The 22,527-nt window shown below is 52.4% G+C and overlaps 1 protein-coding gene across 4 annotated transcripts in view; it reads left to right on the top strand.

Moving 5' to 3' along the window:
• LOC116940697 (complexin-1) overlaps nucleotides 1–22,527 on the top strand; it is a 336,567-nt gene that overhangs the window by 283,005 nt on the left and 31,035 nt on the right. For 2 of the 4 annotated variants that reach the window (XM_076065821.1, XM_076065822.1), the window contains one exon: nucleotides 6,816–6,895. In XM_076065821.1, coding sequence (XP_075921936.1) covers nucleotides 6,865–6,895 — 31 coding nt within the window. In that variant the 5' untranslated portion in view covers nucleotides 6,816–6,864. Of the gene's footprint in view, nucleotides 1–6,691; nucleotides 6,896–22,527 lie in introns of those variants that run through there. The other 2 variants (XM_032950851.2, XM_032950850.2) reach the window with 2 other exon arrangements.

The following is a 22,527-nucleotide window of genomic DNA, read 5'->3' as shown; positions in this document are numbered from 1 at the left end:
GTGTGTGCATGCGTGTGTGTGTGTGCATGCGTGTGTGTGTGTGTGTGCATGCGTGTGTGTGTGTGTGCATGCGTGTGTGTGCATGCGTGTGTGTGTACATGCGTGTGTGTGTCTACTTTTGTTTTTTATGTCCCTGAGTATGAGTGTGAACATGTGTTGTATGCCTGCGCGTGTTTGTGCGTGCATCTGTGTGTGCATATATGTAGGTTACAGGTTTCTCCTTATAACCCATTATTTTTAATTAACATGGTTTATGTACGTGTGTTGGTGTCTGGAGATGTAGCGGGATATATACATCCAAATGAAATTGCCTGTTTGTCCGCGTGGGCCCGTGCTGGTTGTACTAATGTGTCGATGTGTGTGTGTGCGTCGTGGGGAGCGGTAGTGTAGCGGGTAGCGCACTGCGCTACGAACCTGGCTCATGACCAAGACCAGTGACGATTATCGGATCCGGTCCTGTGTCTCCCCTAGGTCGATTCAGCCTCAAACGAGTACCTGGTGCAGTGCCTAAAAACATCGCCACTGGGGAGACAAAGGCGGTCGGGCGTGGTGCTGGCCAACATCCCCCTCGTGTACCGTTCTGGCCTTCATAGGTGCTCGCTAACAATACTTGCCCCTACATTACGTTAAGGCGACACGGGGAACCTTTGTCTTTGTGGCGTGGGGAGCGGCAGAAATTGGCGCTGCACCGCGCTACCTAAATCCAATTCCCGGTCACGGCCAACTTCGGTAAAATCAGACTCGGACCCGGTCGACCCTGCGGTCGAGCCTAAATTAGTATTTTGTGTCATCAAAGGCGTGCGCCTCTCTGGCCTTCACATGTGCCGCTCGCGAACAGCACTTGTCCCAAGAGTCTCCTAAAGGCTATACGGCGAATCTTTGTCTTTGTTGCACGCGCAGGTGTTCCTGCTCGCTCGCTCGCCTAACCAGTCCCGGCAGGCTTCCCTTCTCTTAAGCTTCACACTTATCTTACACTGGAAATTAAAATAGAAATCTTTAACCCTGTAGCGCCGCGAAGCATTGCTGGTTTAACGTCATTATCTCACGCTCTCTCACACACCATTATGAAGGTAAAAACAAAGGTCGCCCGTATAGCCGTAATACATTGTGCGCAAAGTGCTGTTTTTGAGTAACGCCTATGAAGGCCGGAACGGCACACGAGGGGGTGGCGATGTTTACACACCGCACCAGGTACTCATTTGAGGCTAAGTCGACCTAGGGGAGGCCCAGGACCGGTTCAGATATTCGTCACTGATGTTGGCTGTGGGCGGGAATTAAACTTCGGTTACCGGGTTCGTAGCGCAACGCGCTAACGGCTACACCACCGCTCCCGATACTCTGCCACACACACACATTCATTGCCATTCATACATAACACCCATTGTTATACACACTTGAATGCTGTATACTCAATCTCAGAGACACAGTCATACACACGCACACTCTTCCACACAGTGATATACACACATTGTCATACACAGCACGCTCCAATGCACATACTGCCATAACTACAAAGACAAATACCCTCCCCTGTAGCCGTGAACAAACTGTTGGAGCAAGTGGCCACAATCCCGCATATTCACACACACGGACTAGCACACACACACACACGGAGTGCAGATCCGTGTGTGCGGTCACGGGTGGCGAACTGTGCCAGCGTGAGCTCCGAGGACAAACACGCGCCCCTTGTTCCTGCATGAGGTTTGCAAGGGTACAAGTCAAGCGAGCGCTTCACGATTAAAAACATCGATGCGGTTTACAAGCCGGCAAGCCCAATCCATCACGCCGGCCTCCGATCTGTTGAGCGATGGGAGTGTGCACAACAAACAAGCCGACAGATCTTCGTGTCCCACCACATCCCATTAGCCGCGCACACACGCACGCACACACGCGCACGCGTGGGCTGTGTTTTAGGACGCGTGCACCCCTTTTTCAGCAAACACCGGTCGAATACCAACAAACTGCGGACCCGTTTCGACATTCATCGTTTCATAAGCGGAGAACAGACTTGAGTTGAAGCAATGCTGGCCGCATTGTCAGATGTCGCCTGAGATATGGGTCCCGTTCGGATGTATGTATGTGTACGTTCAACTTCTTTCGCACCGTACGTCGCCAACCGTGCTAATCGGAGTTTGCGGGACGCGAGGCTGCGTTGAAACACGCCGCGAATTGACGGCGCGCGCGTCACGTGAGCTCACGGTCACGTGGATTTTGTGTAATAAATGTAGTTGCAAATCTTGCACAAAAATGCTACGCTCGTCCGGGAGTTGGTATTGGTGAGCTGTGCGGTGAGTTTAGTATTGGCGTTGGTGAGCAGCGTGGTGAGTTTAATCGTGATCTCGGTGAGCTGAATGGTGAGTTTAGTGTTGGTGAGTTGTGTGGTGAGTTTAGTATTGGCGTTGGTGAGCAGCGTGGTGAGTTTAATCGTGATCTCGGTGAGCTGAATGGTGAGTTTAGTGTTGGTGTAGGGGGTTTGCAATTCCCGTGTACACGAGAAACCGTGCAAGGCGACTCCCTGAACAGCCCCTCGTGTTTACAAACTCACATCTTAAGCGGTGGGGCGAGGGTGTTGATTGGCTGTGAGAATTCACTGACAGGTGGCGCGAAGTCATCATAAGAGGGTTGGTGGACCACACTCAGATTTACGAAATTCCAGAGCCAGCCCCGCTGCGATTATGCTCAGGAGATACCGGCAATACAGCCAAGTCAGTCCGAATACCCATCTGTGTGGACCTATCAATGCTCTCTCCTCGTACGCGCGGTGGGATCTACTCCGCCAGTTCCGACTCAACGTGCGGTACAACACTCCGTATTTACAAACGAGGATTGGCCAAGCAATGCAATGCGGCTTTCTTCGATCAAACTTCAGTGCATTACGTGTCGACGTATTACGGGAGGTAGAGCGGTGGTGCAGTGATGAACGCATTGCGCCACGAATCCAGTTACCCGAGTTCGGTTCCCGACCACGGCGAACATCCGTGTCGCGAGTGGTATCCGAACCGGTCCTATGTAGCCCGCTATACCACCCCGCACTGACCAGCGTTGTGAAGTATGGTCACGCAAGCCCCCCGTGAACGAAAGGCGTGGAGAGGCTTTGCTCCATCAGCGGTTGTGTATACATCGCATCACAATACGTACGGAAACCAACACGAAAGCCGTGCGGAATAGAACAAGGACCACTTTTTTTCCATTGACAACATTTTCCACTCTTCTCCCGATCACGTGTCTCTCTCTCTCTCACGCCCAACGGAGGGGATTACCCAGGGACTGATTGACATCCAAACCACCCGCCACTGGGGTCGCCAGGGATAGAACTCGGGACAAAGTGCCCACTCCGATCCCCACAGCGAATCTTCCCCCACAACAACCCCACCACAACCACCCCACCACAACCACCCACAACCACCCCACCACAACCACCCCAGAACAACCAACTCCACCACAACCACCCCACCACAACCACCCCACCACAACCATCCCACCACAAAAAACCAACCACAACTACCACACCACAACCACCACACCACAACCACCCCACCACAACCACCCCACCACAACAAACCAACCACAACCACCACAACCACCCCACCACAACAAACCAACCACAACCACCCCCCCACAACTACCCCACAACAAATCAACCACAACCACCCCCCCACAACCACCCCACCACAACCAGCCCACCACAACCACCCCACCACAAACACCCCCCCACAACCACCCCACCACAACCACCCCAGCACAACCACTCCACCACAACCACTCCACCACAACCACCCCACCACAACCACCCCACCACAACCACCCCACCACAACCACTCAGCACAACCACCCCACCACAACCACACCACCACAACCACCCCACCACAACCACCCCACCACAACCACTCCACCACAACCACCCCAGCACAACCACCCCACCACAACCACCCCACCACAACCACCCCACCACAACCACCCCACCACAACCACCACAACCACCCCACCACAACCACCCAGCACAACTTACCCCGCCTGGGAGGGAGGGAGGCAGGGATGGAGGGTTTTTGTTTTCCATCAGGGCGAGCTGAGCATGTGGCTCTGGCTCGGTGACCCTCATTAATCCAGCTGCTGGTCCGTGGACAGCATCAGCGTCCTTTCCCATAGAGATACCCGGGCGTTAAATGCACTGAACGCACGCACGCACGCACGTGCATACATACACACACTCTCTCGTACGCACGCACACGCTGTAATACAAATATCACCCGTGTAGCATTTAAAAGGACGTAGGGGCAAGTGATGTCAGAGAGCACCGATGAAGGCCGTTACGGCACACTAGGGGATGGTGTGGCCAGAACCATGCGCGGCTGCCTTTGTCTCCCCCCTCAGGTGCTGCTGTGTATACACCGCACCAGGTACTCATTTGAGGCTGGGTTCACCTAGGGGAGGGCGGGTCCAGGACCGGTTCAATTATTCGCCACTGTGACTTCGTCGTGAGCGGGAATTATTGGTCGTGAAGCGGGTTTGCCAAGTTCGTAGCGCAGTGCGCCAACCACGGCACCGCACTCTCCACTCTCGCCCACACACACACACCGTGTCACTCATACACGCTCTGATATACACACCCACTCGTGCTCTCTCACAAGCTCGCTCTGAAATAATAAACACTGACATACGTACACGCGCACGTACAAAGACAACAAACTTCCGCAATGACATCCTCACGCACACACACACGAGGACACACTCACGCACACATACACACCTACACGCACATACACGCACGATGAAACAATGACATCTACAATGTGAGTACGCACACACACAAAACAAAGACCCCCGTGTAGCCTTAACAGACTTTTGGGGCAAGTGCTGTTAGCGAGCACCTATGAAGGCCGCCACGGCACACGAAGGGATGGGTGGCCAGCACCACGCCCGGCCGCCTTTGTCTCCCCGAGTGGCGATGTTTACTCCACACCGCACGAGGTACTCATTTGAGGCGAAGTCGACCTAGGGGAGGCCCAGGACCGGTTCAGATATTCGTCACCGAACTCGGGACGCCGGGTTCATAGCGCAGCGCGCTAACTGCTTCGCTACTGCTCCGCACACTACTCCAAACACACACATACATACGCACAGAATGAAACACACACGGACGCACAGACACACCCGGGTTGATTCTCTTCTCCAATCCTCGCTGCTCTCCTCCCCGCCTCTTCACGGTGCCTCCACAGCTTGGCTCGCCGTTTCCCACCGCACCATCTCCTCGCCGCATCTTCGTTCATCACGCCTTCACGAATGTCTCTTCTCCGTTGTCTCCAGTTTTGTTCATCCTTTTCTCGGGCATTTACATTTCATTTCCAAATCAGTCCTGGTTTTCTTGGCAAGCCTGGGGTTCGAGTTCCGCTTTTGCTTTGGTTCATTAAACAAAAACTGGAATATTCGGTGATGATGCTGCTACGCTAGCAGCTCAACAAGGTCCGTGTCAATAACACTGTGGCCTTAAATGCAAAACAAATAATAGGCGAAGTTTCGGGGAATGGACCTTCTTCATCGCACATGAATAATGGTCATTAACCGAAACGTCGTCTATTATATTTTTTGTCATTTTAAGGCCACAGCGTTATTGACGAATGTGTTTTGGGATTTTTTTAAAATGTGAAGCGACTCTTTTGCGCATTACGGATTATAATACAGTACACTATTGTTATGATGATAACGATTATTTTGTTGTGATGTTATAATTATGACGAAGGTAGATTTATGATCATTGATGGTGATGCGTAACGAATCGATATAAATTATAGATCGTATAATTGCGACTGAATCTTTACATAATCGCGATTACAGAAAACAAAGTAATTATCAATATCAGGACGATCTTAATGATGGTTTGAAAAAAAAACTTCCGTGGATAATACTGTGTTCTTAAAATGAAAACGCGCGTTATAGTAATAATACGAGGCGACGTTTCGGGAAATGGGCCTTCTTCAGAGCACGCAATTTGCTTCGTGCCAAATGCACCAACGTCAACATATGATCACAACATATAAAAGGGATGGTGAAGTTAATTGAATTGTTACGATGATGCCTGCGTGATGATGATGCTGAAAACTCCTATGACATATATACAAACAAATTTTGACCAAGCTGAAAAATAATGTTCGTAAAATCATGACTATTCCTATAGTCAGAGCTCTCTATCTCCCTCTCGACAGTTTCTCTCTCTCTCTCGCTACCTCGCAGCGCGCAAGCTCCTCGCTGGCTTTGGGAAACCACCGCGATGACATCACTTTTAAACACACAGAGACACGAGTACACACACACACAGAGGCAAAGATAAAGATCCCCCGTAAAGCCGTTAACTGACTGTTGGGGGCTGTTAGAGAGCACCTATGAAGCCCGGCACGGCTCACGAGGGGGTGGGTGGCCAGCACCACACACAGACACAAAAGACGCACACGCACACACATACACCGACACAAAGACACACAGACACGCGTGCATCTGCGGGGAAGAGAGGGGTGGAGGAGGGGAGGGTGAGGGGCCGGGGGGGGGCCCGGGGGTTACCGCGTCCTTCCTCGCCATTGGCTGCCGCCCCGCTAAGTCGAGCCCTAATTGGTTGGTGGCTAGCGGGGTGGGCGTGGCGCGACGGGCGCTGTCCGCGCTGACTCCTCCTCCTCCTCCTCCGCCACTCGCCAAAGTGAGAAAAATTAGCGAAGCTCTGATCGCTCGGTGCTTGTTCCGCTCCCGCGTCTCACACACGCTCCGTCTTTCTCTCTCTCTCCTCCCGTGTCTCTCTCTCAACCCGTGCCTCTTCTCTCCTTCGCCAGGCCGCCTTCGCTGTGCTGCTGCTGACGCCTCCGACCGCTCGCCGCAAGCATGGATTTTGTGATGAAGCAAGCGTTGGGAGGTGAGTGTCGCGTAGGAAAGCACGGACAGAGAGAGAGAGAGCATTTTCCCCTCGCTCTCTCCGCCCGTTTCCCTCTCTCTCTCTCTCTGTGTCTCCCTCTCTCCGCACGCTCTCTCCCTCTCGCTGCTTTAAATGTCGCAATGCACTTGAAACCATCCCGGCTCCCCGTGCGGGCAGGCACGCAGCGCTGCTTGTGGAGATGCGTGTATTGTATTGTACACAATGAGAATTAGCGCTATCGCCGCAGATTTACTGGAGGTTGTGATCCTCGTTAAGCTATCGTGCCTCCTCCCCCCCCACCTCCCTCTACCCGCCCTCCCCTCTCTTATTGCCCCGCATCTCCCGCCCCGTGCGTGTCTCTTCCCCGTGCCCCATCCGGCTTGGCGGCGCAGCGCCAGAGGCTGTGTGTGTGTGTGTGTTGTTACTGGTCATAGGCCTCCCCGAGGTCGACTCAGCCTTAAATTAGTACCTGGTGCAGTGTTTAAAAGCATTTGCACTTTGGGAGACAAAGGCAACCGGGCGTGGTGTTGGCCACCCACCCCCTTGTGTGCCGTTCCGGCGTTCAGAGGTGCTCGCAAAGACAACTGGCCCCAACAGTCTGTTCAGTCGAAACGGGGGGACCTTATTATGAGCACGAGGTGGTGCTGTGGACAGCATCATGCCCGGACGTCTTTGTATTGCCAGCTTCGATGCTTAATCTATGCATCAGTAACTCGTTTTAGGCTAAACAGACCGAGGGGGAAGCCAGCACATGTTCAGACAGAACTTACCGCTGGCAATAGGCGTGGCCGGGAATCAAACTTCGGTGGCTGAGTTCATAACGCAGTGCGCTAACCACTGCGTCACCCCAACCCCCCAACACGAAACAAAGACCAAGATATAGTCTTAGTTCTTTCGGTAAAGTCACGTTGAAGGGAAACAATAAAATAATAAAATATATATAAAACAATAAAAATTCTCACGACGTTTCGACCATAACACAAACCGACACACCTGAAGACGACCGTTTGTGTTATGGTCGAAACGTCGTGAGAATTTTTATTGTTTTATATATTTTATTATTTTATTGTTTCCCTTCAACGTGACTTTACCGAAAGAACTAAGAATATGAATTACTGCAGTCACAAAAGCTTTAAATAAAAAAAGACCAAGATCCCCCGTATAGCCTTTACTAGACTGTTGGAGCAAGTGTTGTTGGCGAGCACCTATGAAAATCGGAACGGCACACGAAATGGGTGGGTGGCGAGCACAACGCCCGGCCGCCTTTGTGTCCCCAATGCTGATGGTTTTCACACCGCACCAGATACACATTTGAGGCTGAATCGACATAGGGGAGACTCAGGACCGGTCCAAATATTCGTTACTGCTGTTAGCCGTGAGCGAAAATCGAACTTGGGTCGCTGGGTTCGTAGCGCAGTGCTGCGCTAACGCACTGCAAACACACAGTAACTCTACCGAATAGGCGGCTCTTCACCAATACATACATTCCATACAGACGATCGTGTCAATTCTATTGATGTTCTGGAAGGGTTCGAAAGCTTTGGGGGAAAAAAATCAAAAAATTCCATCTTTGACATTAGAAAAGCCGACAACGGATGTATTTTGAATTTTTCCGCCAAACATTACCTGCTAAACACTGTCGAATTACGCGGTCCCCGTTATCGTGTGAACCGAGTAATTCGCCGACTGTGGATTGTGACGTCACGACCGATCACAAGCGATCAGACCCCGCTACTGGTAAACGAGCAGCATATATATAGTTACGATAAAAAGCATGTGAAATCACAGTACCCTCATACATTCCAGCCTTTATCAATCCACTGCTCGATGAAGGAGTCCGTTTTCCTTGTGGCGCCATTCTAGGGGGTTGTTTGACCATACTTCACCACGCTGGTCAGTACGGGTTGGTGATTTCTGGGGGGGGGGGGGGTGGGGGGGACCTGTTCAGACTTCACTCGCTCACTGACAATGTTAGCCGTGGCAGGGAATTACTGAACTCGGGTCGCCAGGTCTGTAACGCGAACGCGCGAACGGCAGCGTCACCGGTCGCCCCCCCCCCACCCCCGCCCACCTTCCAGCTGTGCGAGAGTTGATATATCACACGTATTGTGTGCAGTCCATAACTTGAACGCGTATTTCCTCAACGTGATAGCCCCATGTATTTACGAGTCGACACGCGCTCCAGCATTTGGCGCAGAGACACGTGAAGGCGTCCACAGTGCTGGGGGGGGAGGGGAGGGGGAAGGGGGCGGGTGGACATTCTATTGCGATCGGATGATCCCTGAGCGCTATAGTGGGGGGAGTGCGGGGGGGAGGTCCCCAGGGAGGGGGGCTCCCTGGTTTTTAAAGATAAAAATGTGCCCCTCCCACGCTCTGAATCCCCCCCAAAAGCAAAGGAGACTCTCAGCACCTCGAGTTCCTCTTTGCACAACCTCCAACCAAATACGACCCCGCATACCCCCCCCTAACGTCCCCTTCTTACCCCCTTCCCCCACCACCCCCAGCCCCCACGCCTCCCCAGATATTTGTATAAGTATAAACACGACTCGGATTATCCTTGACGTCGTAACATTTACCGGTACTGACACACGACGACTTGTAAAATAAGATTTGTCAAAAGAAAAGAAATGTAAATTGACCAACCATCTCAGTAGCAGGACCCTCTTGAAAATTGGTCTCTCGGTCTCGAGACTCGATGAAGCTCTGCTCGATCAAGAAGAAAATGTAATTGACCATCTTAATTGTTTTTAACGTTTTGTATTGTACTATTTCGTATTGCGTGGTGATTTTTTTCTGACTGCTTGCCAGGTCCCCCTCGCAAAAGACGTTTTTAACCTCAAGTCTTTTTTTTTTACCTGGTTAAATAAAGGTGAAATAAAATGTTATATGAAAAAAATCGATGCGCTGCAGTCGCAGTTTAGACGTTGTGAGAATTCGTGTCGTGCAAATGGGTTGTGTGTAAATGAATCCAGTACTTTAAATTAATGTTATTGTCATTGCTTTAATTGTTATCGTCATCGTTGTCAGTATTGTCCCCAACCCGTCAACTCGCGCGTGCATAATGTTCAAAGAAAGTACTCCCCAACCCACACGCACGCACACACACACATATAGAACACACCAAAAAATACATACACACATATAGAATACACCAAGAAATACACACACACAAATATATATAGATAACGGTAAAATAGAATAAGATCCCCCATCTACCCATAGATATTGTTGGGCCAGGTGCTGTTAGCGAGCACCTATTAAAAGCCGGCACGGCGCACGAGGGGTGGTTTGGCTCACACCACGCCCCGACCGCCTTTCTCTCCCTAGTGTTGTCTCATAAACACACCGCATCAGGACACTCATTTATGGCTGAGTCGATCTAGGGGAGGCCCCAAAATATGTTCAGACACCACGGTGCGCTAACCGCTACGCTACCGCTCCCCACTTGTCTTGTATGGGTATTACAAAGATCAAAGATAATAAAATAAAATATTATTTGATTATGTTTTATTATTATTTTATTATTTCCATTCTACGTGACTTTACCGAAAGAACCAAGAAGATGAATCCCTGCAGTCACGAAAGCTTTAAATCGAAAATTGAACACGACCATGTCAGTTCAATTCCCTGCCACGGCTACCATCCGTGGTGAAACCCATCTGAATCTGCCCCGCCACCGTCACCACCACCGTTATTAGAATCGTCCCCAGTGGGATGTTAGTACTTTAACACTCTCGATTCTCAGTTGAAGGTAAAACGCCACTGATAGCGTAAGGGGCCTCCCTCCACTATGCATGTGTGTTGAACTTCTTTCGCACCGTACGTAGCCAACCGCGCTAATCGGAGGCGCGGGAGCTCTACGTGATGCAGGAGTTGGTACATTAGTTCACGCTGTCCAGGCGTCTTGGATGAGGTCTAAGCACCCACGCTTTAACCCACCCGCTTGTTATCTGCCGTTTGCACGTTTTGGGGGTGGATGTCGGGGGGGGGGGGACAATTCTAAGAATCTTCTCCCCATCGTTTCACTTGCCGCACCGGGACGTGGGGCCGAACCGGAGTCCTCTGCATTGCAAGTCGAGTCACGTGCTGGCCATCACACCGCTGGGGCAGCTCCCCCCGGCTCTCAGTGAAGAGAGAACAAAGCTAGACGCGTTACGTTAACTGCTGCAGACATTTTTATTTGTGCGGCAAAACCGGTAACCGTTTTTTCTTCTTCTTCTTCGCCCCATTCCTATAACGGTAACGAATTAAAATAAATAAACAAACGATTTCAACGACCCAAGTATACGATACTCTGATCGTATACATACGAAGACACGGGGGATGGTGTATGCACGGACACGTGGCCGATGCTATCGCTTGACGGAACTTCAGTGGAATGAGATGATCACTCACGCGCACGGCTGCAATTTGCAGAGGTTAGCGTTACATTTGTAGGGGGCGGGGATGTTGAAGGGGGGGTGGATTCTACCGTCCATGCCCCCACCCCCCATTCTCAACCCACCCCCCCCCAAATCTCACCCCCCTCCCACCCCTCCCATCTCGATGCCACTCCTCACTGCGTCTCGCGCAGTGGTGCAGTGTGGGTGACGTTAGACAAGGAATGACCAATTTCCCCAGCTCTCCGTAGCCAGGCCTGGGCCCGTGGGTCCATCTCCAGCCGTGGACGGCAGCGCAGTTGCACCGCCTGCGCACTCTGTCGATCTCGTGTGTGTGTGTCCTCGCACTTTGTGTGTGTGTGTGTCCTCGCACTTTGTGTGTGTGTGTGTGTCCTCGCACTTTGTGTGTGTGTGTGTCCTCGCACTTTGTGTGTGTGTGTGTGTAGGGAGCGGTGGCGCAGTGGTTTTCACTCTGCGCTACGATCCCAGCGAACCTCGGTTCGATTATCGGCGTTATTTGATTGTGTATTTGGTGCGCTGTATAAAATCATAAGCGCTGTGGAGACAAAGGCGGCCTGGCGTGGTCCTGGGGCGTGGTTCTGACCAGACTAATCCGGCAATTTCCGCACCGACCTTAATAGGTGCTCGCTACCAGCACTTGCACCCTAAAAGGCAATAGGATCGGAGCTATACGGAGACCTTTAGCATGGGTAAGATCTATCTGCATCAGCATTGGTATGTATTCAAATTCAACGACGCACAATAGTATAAACATTACATTATTTATTCACGTGTGTGTTTGTGTGCACGATAAAACAACTTACATCTTGTATGTACTTTGTCAATTGCAATACGCTATATACACAGCGCGTGTGTGTGTGTGTGCATTTATTGTGCGTAATGTGTAATCCACAAGCGCAATACAGGCAAAGGGTGGGAGCGGTGGCAGAGTGGTGAGCGCACTACGCTGTGCGGCAAACCCAACGGACCTGAGTTCGGTATCCGACTCGGCCTCTCACAAAAGTCGCGAGTATTCGACGAACCCGATTGCTGCATCAAAGACCAAGGATCCCGCGTATAGCCTGAATATACTGTCGGGGCAAGTGCTGTTCGCGAGCACCTACGAAGCCCAGCACGGCACACGAGGGGGTGGGTGGGTGGGTGGGTCAGCACTACGACCGACCGCCTTTGTCTCCCCAGTGGCGATGTATGCACATGGAACCAGGTACTTATTTCGAGGCCGAGTTAATCTAGGGGGAGGCGCAGAACCGGGAATCGAACTCGGGTCGCCGGGTTCGTAGCCCAGGGCGCTAACCACAACACTACCGCTTCACATGCTCCCTACATCCCCCCCCCCCACCTCTTTAGCAACGCGCACTATCACCAACGTGGGGTGAAGTATGGACAAATAACCACCCCCCCCCCCACCCACGATCCCCATCCAGCAGTGGATTGACAGAGGGCTGCGCATTATACATTATTACTATAATTTACAGAAGCGCGTAACGCACGCCAACGCTGCTACTGCTTACTGCTGCTCCATTATGGAAGCATAATCGTAGCCGGTGTGTATCCGGGCTGGAGGTGTCGCCGTGCAGTGGAAAGAGCGTGACCAACTTCCCCCCCTCCCCCCCCCGTGCCCCCTCCCCCCCCGTGCCCCCTCCCCTCGGCTCAGCGCGGCTCCATTAATCACGGTCGCGCGCACCAAATTAGCCGCTCACGAGACACGTGACCCGCACTTCCCTCCAGCGGCCTTATTGAGCGGCAGCGGACGTCATAAACAAACATTTTTTTTAAAAAAAAATACGTACCTCGTTTTAATACAAAAATAAAACTTCACCATAAGTAACATAGTCACCCGGTCGCGGCAGGGAAGGCGAATAAGAGACTTCGCGTGGAAGGAGGAGTGGCGGTGGGGATGAGGAGCCACTGGCGTTAGCGTGGCCATGGGCCCTGGTGAGAATCAAAATCTTTAATTACTCGCCTTTTGCCTGTCCAAGGACGGGTGTGTTGCAGTAAATCTGAAAGTTCCAAGCGAAAAGCAGACCGCGACGTGACATTCATTGCATCAATGCGTGTGCAATTTGACACAGACGTTACGAATCAGTTTAACACGTAGGCTTTCGCGACCAATATTCTTGAATCATTATAGTAAGCAATAATAATGGGGGGTGGGTGTCCATTTGAAGGACGTCACCTGCTCATGATTATTAATGAGGGGGGCTGTTCCATGTGAAGTGACGTCACTTGCGCATGATTATTAGTGAGGGGGTGGAGTACTCCATATAGAGTGACGTCACATGCTCATGAATATTAATGAGGGTGGCTGGTCGATTTGGAGTGACGTCACGAGCGTTAAGGACAGACATTCCTGGGTGATTATATAGTAGGTATATACTGCAAGAATCCGATGAGCTATAACGCTCTTTTTCACAGACGTTCAGTCGGGGCGGGTAAGAATGTTAGATTTGTAGGGGGGCGGAGATGTTGAGGGGGATTCTGCCGTCAATACCCCCCACCCTCACCCCACACCACCTTCAACCCACACCCCCAAATCTTACCCCTCCCATCACTCCTCAATGAGTCTCACGCAAAGGAGAGGGATGAACACAGCCGCTGAGATAGACAAAGACGCTACGAGAGGGACAAAGACAAAGATCCCCCATATAGCCTTAACAGACTGTAGGGGCAAGTGCTGTTAGCAAGCACCTATGAAGGCCGGAACGGTACACGAGGGGGTGGGTAGCCAGCACCACGCCCGACCGCCTTTGTCTCCCCAGTGGCGATGTTTACATACCGCACCAGGTACTCATTTGAAGCTCAGTCGACCTAGGGGAGTGGCCCAGGACCGGTTCAGATAATCGTCACTGCTGTTGGCCGTGAGCGGGAATCGAACCCGTGTCGCCGGGTTAATAGCGTAGCGCGCTAACCGCTACACTACCGCAGACTCGGAGAAAGACACGCTAAGACAGGCGATGCTACTGGAGGGTCCAGTGTCAGCTCCGGACTTCCAGGCTGACAAGGCTATGAACTCCACCCCGGATTTTCTAGGCTCAGTTGAGACCCCGTGCAGGTGGATTCATTGACGAACTGGAATGCGCTGGAATTTCGCGTCATCGTCAGCGCGTTGTCACCTCGAGACCCATAGACTCACATCGAGACCCATACACTCACATAGAGACCCATGGACTCGCATAGAGACCCATAGACTCGCATAGAGACCCATAGACTCACATAGAGACCCATAGACTCACATAGAGACCCATACACTCACATAGAGACCCATGGACTCGCATAGAGACCCATAGACTCGCATAGAGACCCATAGACTCACATAGAGACCCATAGACTCACATAGATACCCATAGACTCACATAGAGACCCACAGACTCACATAGAGACCCATAGACTCACATAGAGACCCATATACTCACATAGAGACCCATAGACTCGCAGAGAGACCCACAGGCTCACATAGAGACCCATAGACTCACATAGAGACCCACAGGCTCACACAGAGACCCATATACTCACATAGAGACCCACAGACTCACATAGAGACCCATAGACTCACATAGAGACCCATAGATTCGCATAGAGACCCACAGGCTCACATATCCACCTCCACGGGCTGTCAGCTGACCATGAAAACCCCGCGGTGGAGTTTGGGGCCTCCTCAGTCTGGAGCCACCGTTGCTTCGCGAAACTTCCAGTGCATTCAACTCCAGCCTAATCGAACGCCTTTCCTAACCACAACAACAACCCCCATTCGCTAATGAATGGCAGTGACGTCACCACGGCGCTTGTGCCAGGCTAGGGGCCCTTTAAAGCCGCGAGAAGCACGTGAAGTGTCGAACGCCCGCTGACAGGAGGTCACGGGACAGACCCAGGTGTCATGGGTTGACCGACTGAGATGAATGGCTGATGCACCGCCTTAGCCGCCTGGCGCTCCGCACATTTTCGCGAGCGCCCTGCAACGAGGAAACAGCGACATCCGTGATACCCGATCCCCCAGAGGAGGGAGCAGAGAGAGGAATATGCAGGACAACTGCATACACTGTACTCTACAGGCTGGTCCAGATGTCTTGTGACCCCCAATTAATTGACCCCTAACATTGTTTTTCCTCTGCTTATTCATTTCTGTTTTCACACCCATTGGTCAGCAACAATGGGAGTCACAAGACATCTGGACCATCCGCTACATCTCCAACCAACTCCCCCTCTCCCCGCCCCGAGGCAACTCCCTCTCCTCCCTCCACTGCTGGATGACGGCCTCCCCGCGCGGTGCGGGTCGTAGCGGTTATTTGACCATACCTCACCACGCCGGTCACTCGCTGCGGGCTGATGGTAGCGGCGGAGCACAGAGGTGCAGTAGAGCAATTTATGTTGCTACACTCTTCAGCCAACCACGCAGCAGCCTATAGCACCTGTAAATGGACGACGGTCACACATCTTCCAAAGACTGTCCAGGCCCAGCCCTGATTTGCTCCGGAGATCTGACGCCATCGGGCACGTTGCGCGTGATGTCGTCATATGCCTTGGGTTACGCGCACACACAAAGATGCCGCGTATAGCCTTCGCAGACTATTGGGGCAAAGTGATGCTAGGGCGGCACGGCACACGAGGGGGTGGGTGGTCAGCAGCACGCCCGGCCGTCTTTGTCTCCAAAGTGGCGAAGTTACTTATTTGAGGCTGAGTCCACCTAGGGGAGGCCCATGACCGGTACAAATATTCGCCACCGTTATTGATCATGAGCGGTAATCGAACGTCGGGTCTTTGCTGCGTCTGTAGCACGGCGCGGCGCTAACCACTGCGCCACCGCTCCCTGCCCTCATTCACACACCACACACAGACGCAACACGACAGGAAAGTCGAAGCCACGTGGGAGACGAGGGGCGCCAGGTGACTGGCAATGAGCACAAAGGAGAAGGCAGATTACACACACCATTAGTGCGACAGGAAATTAAAAAAAAGCTCACACACAACTGGAAAATAAATCGACAGAAGGCAGAGATAGCCGGGCAATGAGAGATAGTGGAGGGTGGGGGGGAACACGACACGGGAGGATCAGCTGAGAGGAGCGAGGAGAAGTAGGAGAAGAGAGCGATCACTCACTCGAGGGTCGAGTGAAATGATGGAGCCGGAGATAGCCGCGTGTGCACGGGGAAAGGAATTGATTCCAAAAGTGAGAGGAGTGTCTGGGTGGGTGCGCAGTGCGGTGTGAAACGGCCGGGTCTCGGGGGGAGACGGGGGTGGGGAGGGGGCAGTGAGTGTAGATAGCGAGGTGGGGGGCGGCGGGGGGGGGGCTCGTGCGTGGTGATCAGTATGAACATTACCCACACTAATCATTAGCGGCGTTGTGGAGAATACAAGTGTAGAAAATTAAATAAGCAGACAAAATAAATAGGCGACGATTCGCCTCCTCGGCAAATATTGTCTCTCCCCATACAAAATAATCCCATCGGCCAATGCACTCGCAGAACGTCGATGGCATGTGTAAATATAGATGTTTACTCTGAACATTATGATGATCGTGTGCGTGCGTAAGTTATGTCTACAATTGTGAAGCAGTCGCACAAACTCCCTCGTTGCGTTGAACGGGGTCCCGTATTCGATGCGCGGTGCTCCCAGCAAAAAAAAAACATCCGGGACTTCGGCAGCATTTGTTTCACAAGCCTGACTCTGCTGATGTGACCCAGAAGATCCGCACTGTTCAAAATGTTTTAAAATTAATATTGGTCTGCAAAGCCATTGAGCTGAAGGACTGAAACAATTGTATTTGTGGAGTGATGGACTAGAGTTATCCTTGAATTTTCTTTTACCTATGAAGTCAGTACATTTATTTTCCATTTTTTATCACTCAAGACAAGTGCTATTGCTCCAAACGTCAGCGTAGCATTTATTCCCAATTGACGAATGCGGTATGGGTTTAAACATTTTTTAATGGATGTAATTCAGACACTTAATTCGGGCGGAAGGAGGTGTTTGGTTATTTTAGTGTTGATGGGATAAACATTTCGCCTGAGGTCTCAGACTTTGTCGTTGCGAGCTCCCCCTAAAAGCCATTCGCTAATGGCATTTGAGGCGTGAGGTCGCCGAGATTTGGAGATCCATCTCTTGGCTATTGTAGTCGCTGCTGCTGTTGTTGCTGTTGCTGCTGTTGCTGCTGTTGTTGTCGCTGCTGCTGTTGCTGTTAGTGTTGTTGCTGTTGTTGTTGCTGCTGCTGTTGTTGCTGCTGTTGTTGTTGCTGCTGCTGTTGTTGTTGCTGTTGCTGCTCTTGTTGTTGCTGTTGCTGCTCTTGTTGTTGCTGCTGTTGTTGCTGCTGCTGTTGTTGTTGCTGCTGCCGCGACTGTACCGGCCATGGCTGGTGAATGGCGCTTGCTGACTCGGCCGATACGTGACGGATGCGAGTGATTTCAGGCGAGGGTGGGGGTGGCCCAGAGCGGCGTGATGGGGGTCGGGGTGGGTATATGGCGGCGTGGGGGAGGAGGCGAGGGAAGAAATTTGATTTCACAGAGAGGGAAATAACAGAGGGAGAGAGGAGGGGGTGACCTGGCACGCGAGCCCAGGCCCGCACGCGAACTCTGCTCGGGGGAGGGATGGGCGAGAGGGCGGTTCATGTGGTGCCCGGCTCCGGAGGGGCGAGTCAGCAGCCTCCTCTGTCTCATTACCATCATCATCCCTCGTCCTCCACATCATCTTTCATTAACATCACCTCATCATCCTCACCATTTTCTCTCCCTCCCTCCCCCGCGACGCAACCTTGGCCTGACCTTGACGCCGCCGGGCTAATGGGACTGGGCCGGGCCGGATAAGGGCGTAGGTCCCACACGGCCGAGCGGATGACACAGAGAGGGAGAGAGTGCACTGGGAGAGACACAGCGAGAGAGAGAGAGGTGGTTGTTGTTGGGGGGGGGGATATCCGTAATGAAAACAACACAAAAGCACAAGCCGGGGGAGCTACTGCGGGAGTGAGAGAGGAGGAGGAGGAGGGGCGACTGCGGCGACTCCTCCGTCAGACCGGGTTCCGCGTTAGCGAAGTTGACATTAATGGGGACGCGCGATGTCTTTCGGCTCCGAGTGGCAGCGCAAAATATCCCGGTCTTTATTAATACAGAACAAGAGGCGCTACCGCTCGCTGCTACTGCTGCTGTGGCGTTTACTTGCCGCTTCTCTCTCGTTCGCCTGGCCCAACCCAACCCGCGGCTCTTGTCTGCATTATTTAGCGAGACGCCGTGAATTCAAGAGGGCGCGGTGAAAGCAAAACTAAATAAAATGCCCCTCGCATAAGTCGCGGAAATCGCGGAAGAGTTTAACCCCCCCCCCCCAAAAAAAAAACACAACCCGCCTGGTACAGCCCAGCCCCAGCCGCCGTGGGATTGTCTGCGAGACTATCTTGAATGCGCATCTTTTAATCGGCGCTCTTAAACGCAACGTTACGCGATGCACGCGATACAACCGAGCGCGCCTTGCCGCGGCAGTCGTGAAATTGACGATGCTTCAGTTGATGAGACTGCGCCTCGCTCGAAGCAGCAGTTATACAAGAGGAGGTGGGTGGGTGGGTGGGTCGGCGGGCGGGGTGCGGGCTCGCGGTGTTTCAGATGTATTCACGGTGTGAATTACATTCCGTGCTAATGTTTGGGACCTTAATCACATCCGGCAATCAGTGACGAAGCCTCTCGCCCCCCCCCCCCCCATGTCTGCTCTTAGTGTGAGAGCTCCCTCCTTCCCGTCCCCCTAACCCATCCCCCCCCCCTCCGACCCCCGCCAGTAACAGAACAAAAGACAAAGATCCCCCGTCTAACCCCACTCAGGACTGTAGGGCAAAGTGCCGATAGCGGTGACCTTTGAAGGCCACCGCTGGGCATACAAAAGACACGCGCACTCGAGCCGTGTCAATATTCACCCCCCCCCACACACACCCTCCGCACCCCCCCCCCCCCCCAGAATGAACGATTCAACTATCGATTATTTTGTCTCGCTTGGTGCCGTCTTGCTCCTTTCTCTTCACCCAAACGTGACGGCACGTACGTGGTAATGAATCGATGTTCGCACGCACACGCATTTGTACGCGTATAGTTAGGGTAATTATCGACGTTCATCGAATAATCAATTCATCGTTATATTATCTCTCTCTCTTTCTCACGCGCACCTTCTCGTGAGTTCTCATTGCGGACCGAAGTAAAACATTTTAGTACAGACAAGGGCACGAAGTAGCCGGCCAAGAGGTTATCACTGTCGATGCAGGTGACACCCACATTGCTCCCTTTCTCCTTGTCAGATGTATACACACAATGGCACACACAGTCATCCTGAAACAGAGAGATACCCATATGAAGACAAACAGACAAACGCAGCCACTCATAGACACAAAAATACACGCACGCACACACATAGACAGTCACAGTCGCCATTCATCACTAAGTGGCGGTGACGTCACCACGGCGCCTGTGCCAGGCTAGGTGCACTTTAATGCGACGTGAAGTGTCGAACGCCCGCTAGCAGGAGGTCACGGGACAGACCCAGGTACCATGGGTTGACTGAGATGACTGGCCGATGCACCACCTGTGCCCCCCTACTGTGCCAACTGACGACACCACGGCGCTTGTGCCAGGCTAGGTGCACTTAGATGCCACATAAAGTGTGCAGACGGTGTCTACAGGCCAGACGTGTCCAGTCGCCTAGTTCTGAAGAGTATGTGTGTGTGGGGGGGGGGGGGGGACCCCCATCACATCCCTTGCACCGGGGCTCACTACAAGCACGCTCCGCTCCTGTTACAAGCGTGAACCCCCAGTGAGTGTATCGCTCTGACTGTGCGTCACCCCCCACTTATCTGTGCAGACCCCCCCCACGAACTGTCATCCATCTGGACGGGGCGGGTGTGCGGCATATGGAGCGAGCGTGGGAAATATATCGCGCCCTCGCCCTATCACGGTGACCTCTGAAATGCGTTAATACATCCCGCCTCTTCCCCCCACGGCTCTGTTCACCCTCTCGGGGTTCCCCCCGGCCGGCCCGTTAAGAGGCTCAAGTGGGGGGACTCTACCGCGGGGTCGCTTCAGATGAACGTAGCGCCTTTGTCGTTGATAGCGAGGGCTGCCTACATCTCTGGGGGGGGGGGGGGGGGGGGTTCAACCAGGAGACGTGGTGGTGAGCTGGCAGCTATTAAACTCAACATTATTAAACTTTTTATTTTATTTTACCAGATAATGTCCATTGAGTTTTATATAGGTCTTTTTCAGAAGTGAACTGGCCACAAATGTTAGCTCAACGAAGTGGCTTATCATGTGGAAATGTGTCGCAGCTAAATACTCCAAACGCGTGTTTCTCAATGTGGAGGGAAAAACCGGAGGAGCCGGAGAAAATCCACGCAACCACGGCAAGAGATACACCGAAAACTCAAAATATACAGCAGCAGGCGTCAGGGTCGGGATCGAACCCACACATCGGGCGAGGTAGTTAACATCTCCTAGCCACCGTGACTTCTCCCCGTCGTCAGCTCCGCCCACTTTTACATAACTACGCTCACCAAGCCACTAGCCCCGCCCACACGATAAGTGGCATCGTCTTGGCACGCGCTGGGCCCGGTCCGCTTCCCGCAGGCCCCACACCAAAATCAGAGTGGCCCCGCCTACGTCTATTATAACCACGCCCACTACACCGGTAAGCACGCCCATTTGTTCCGGTAACCACGCCCCATTACCCCGATAACCACGCCCATTAATCAAGATAGCTCCGCCCTTCTTCCCCGTTGACTGTGAGTCGTGGATGAGACCGTAAACATTTTGAATGGGGGGCGGGGTCAACAATCCAGTCGTCACAGAAGAGACGGGAGCGATGGTACGAGCTCACACGCAGGTGCCCGCGGTTACTCGCTCCATCGCAGGGCCGTGAGAGATGGCGACGACGGCTTAGGGATGGATGCCTTTCATCCAGCAGTGGATGTTTCATGGCTGCTGATGATGGTGATGTTGCATTCAGTGAAGTTAAACACTGAAGCACTGTGCGCGTGAACGTGGAGCGAGTGAGAGAGGCTTGCGGTGACAATCATTGCGCCTTTGAGGGGCACAGTTGGAGCGAGCGAGAGGAATGCGGATGAATGGGGGGTGGATTGAAGACGGGGAATCTTGTTCTGGCAAGATCCTCGTAAAAACTAAATATTATTATTTTTCTCTCTACTGGCAGTCACTAGACACGGCTCTGCCATCGATTTATCCCACGAGAGACTCAATTCCAATTGTGCAGCCCCTCGCCCGTCCAAAATCCCTCCACAGCTAAACACGTGTACACACGCACACACAACAATAAAAACACACACACAACGATAAAGATCTGTAGGGGCAAGTGCTGTTAGCGAGCACCTATGAAGGCCGGAACGGTACACGAGGGGGTGGGTGGCCAGCACCACGCCCGACCGCCTTTGCCTAGGGGAGGCCCGGGACCGGTTCAGATAATTGTCACTGGTGTTGGCCGTGAGCGGGAATCGAACCCGGGTCGCCAGGTTCATAGCGCAGCGCGCTAACCGCTACACTACCGCTCCCCACTACACACACCTGTACACACGCACACACACAACAATAACAACAACACACCTGTACCTATACAACAACACCTCAACGAGTCTCAAGACTCTGTTGCAGGAGGGTCCTGCCTTGGGATGTTTGACCAATGTCATGAGCGATGGTGTTGTCATGGGGGAAGGAGCGTGAGTCTCTGGATCAGCGCTCTCCACTAATTTTTCGAACGGGTCCACACTTTCGCCCGATGAGACATCAGCAGTGTACGGGCCGCCACACATTTGAAACCATGGGGGTTTAACAGCAGCAAGATGATGATGATGATGGGAGGTGTTTTCACTATTTGTGATATTGTCTGGGGCTGCCAGTGGCCCGCGGGCCTTGAAATGAAGAGCACCACTCTGGAGACGGGGGTGGGGGGGGGGGTGTAACACTCACAGCTCCTCACAGATGGATTCAATAATTCATCGCACTACTGCCATATCCTGGCTGTGGTCGCAGTCCAGTCTCCACTATCTGGTATTCCCAGGAAGTCACCCCCATTAATGTATTAACCAGGCTTAAACCGGCTTAACTTTGTTCATATAACGATCAGCATTAATCTATTTAATATATAAATATATATTTGTTCCTAGCGTTGCAAATAAACATTGCAAGTGGTCTAAATTAAACAATTAACGAGAACAACAAACACATGCAATTACAGAACGCACTACAAAGGCAAACTAAACGATTG

Source organism: Petromyzon marinus, chromosome 9, assembly GCF_048934315.1.
Source record: "Petromyzon marinus isolate PM22_M1 ecotype Great Lakes invasive population chromosome 9, UKy_Petmar_22M1.pri1.0, whole genome shotgun sequence".
NCBI lineage: Eukaryota > Metazoa > Chordata > Hyperoartia > Petromyzontiformes > Petromyzontidae > Petromyzon > Petromyzon marinus.
This window is presented reverse-complemented; position numbering and strand designations above follow the sequence as displayed.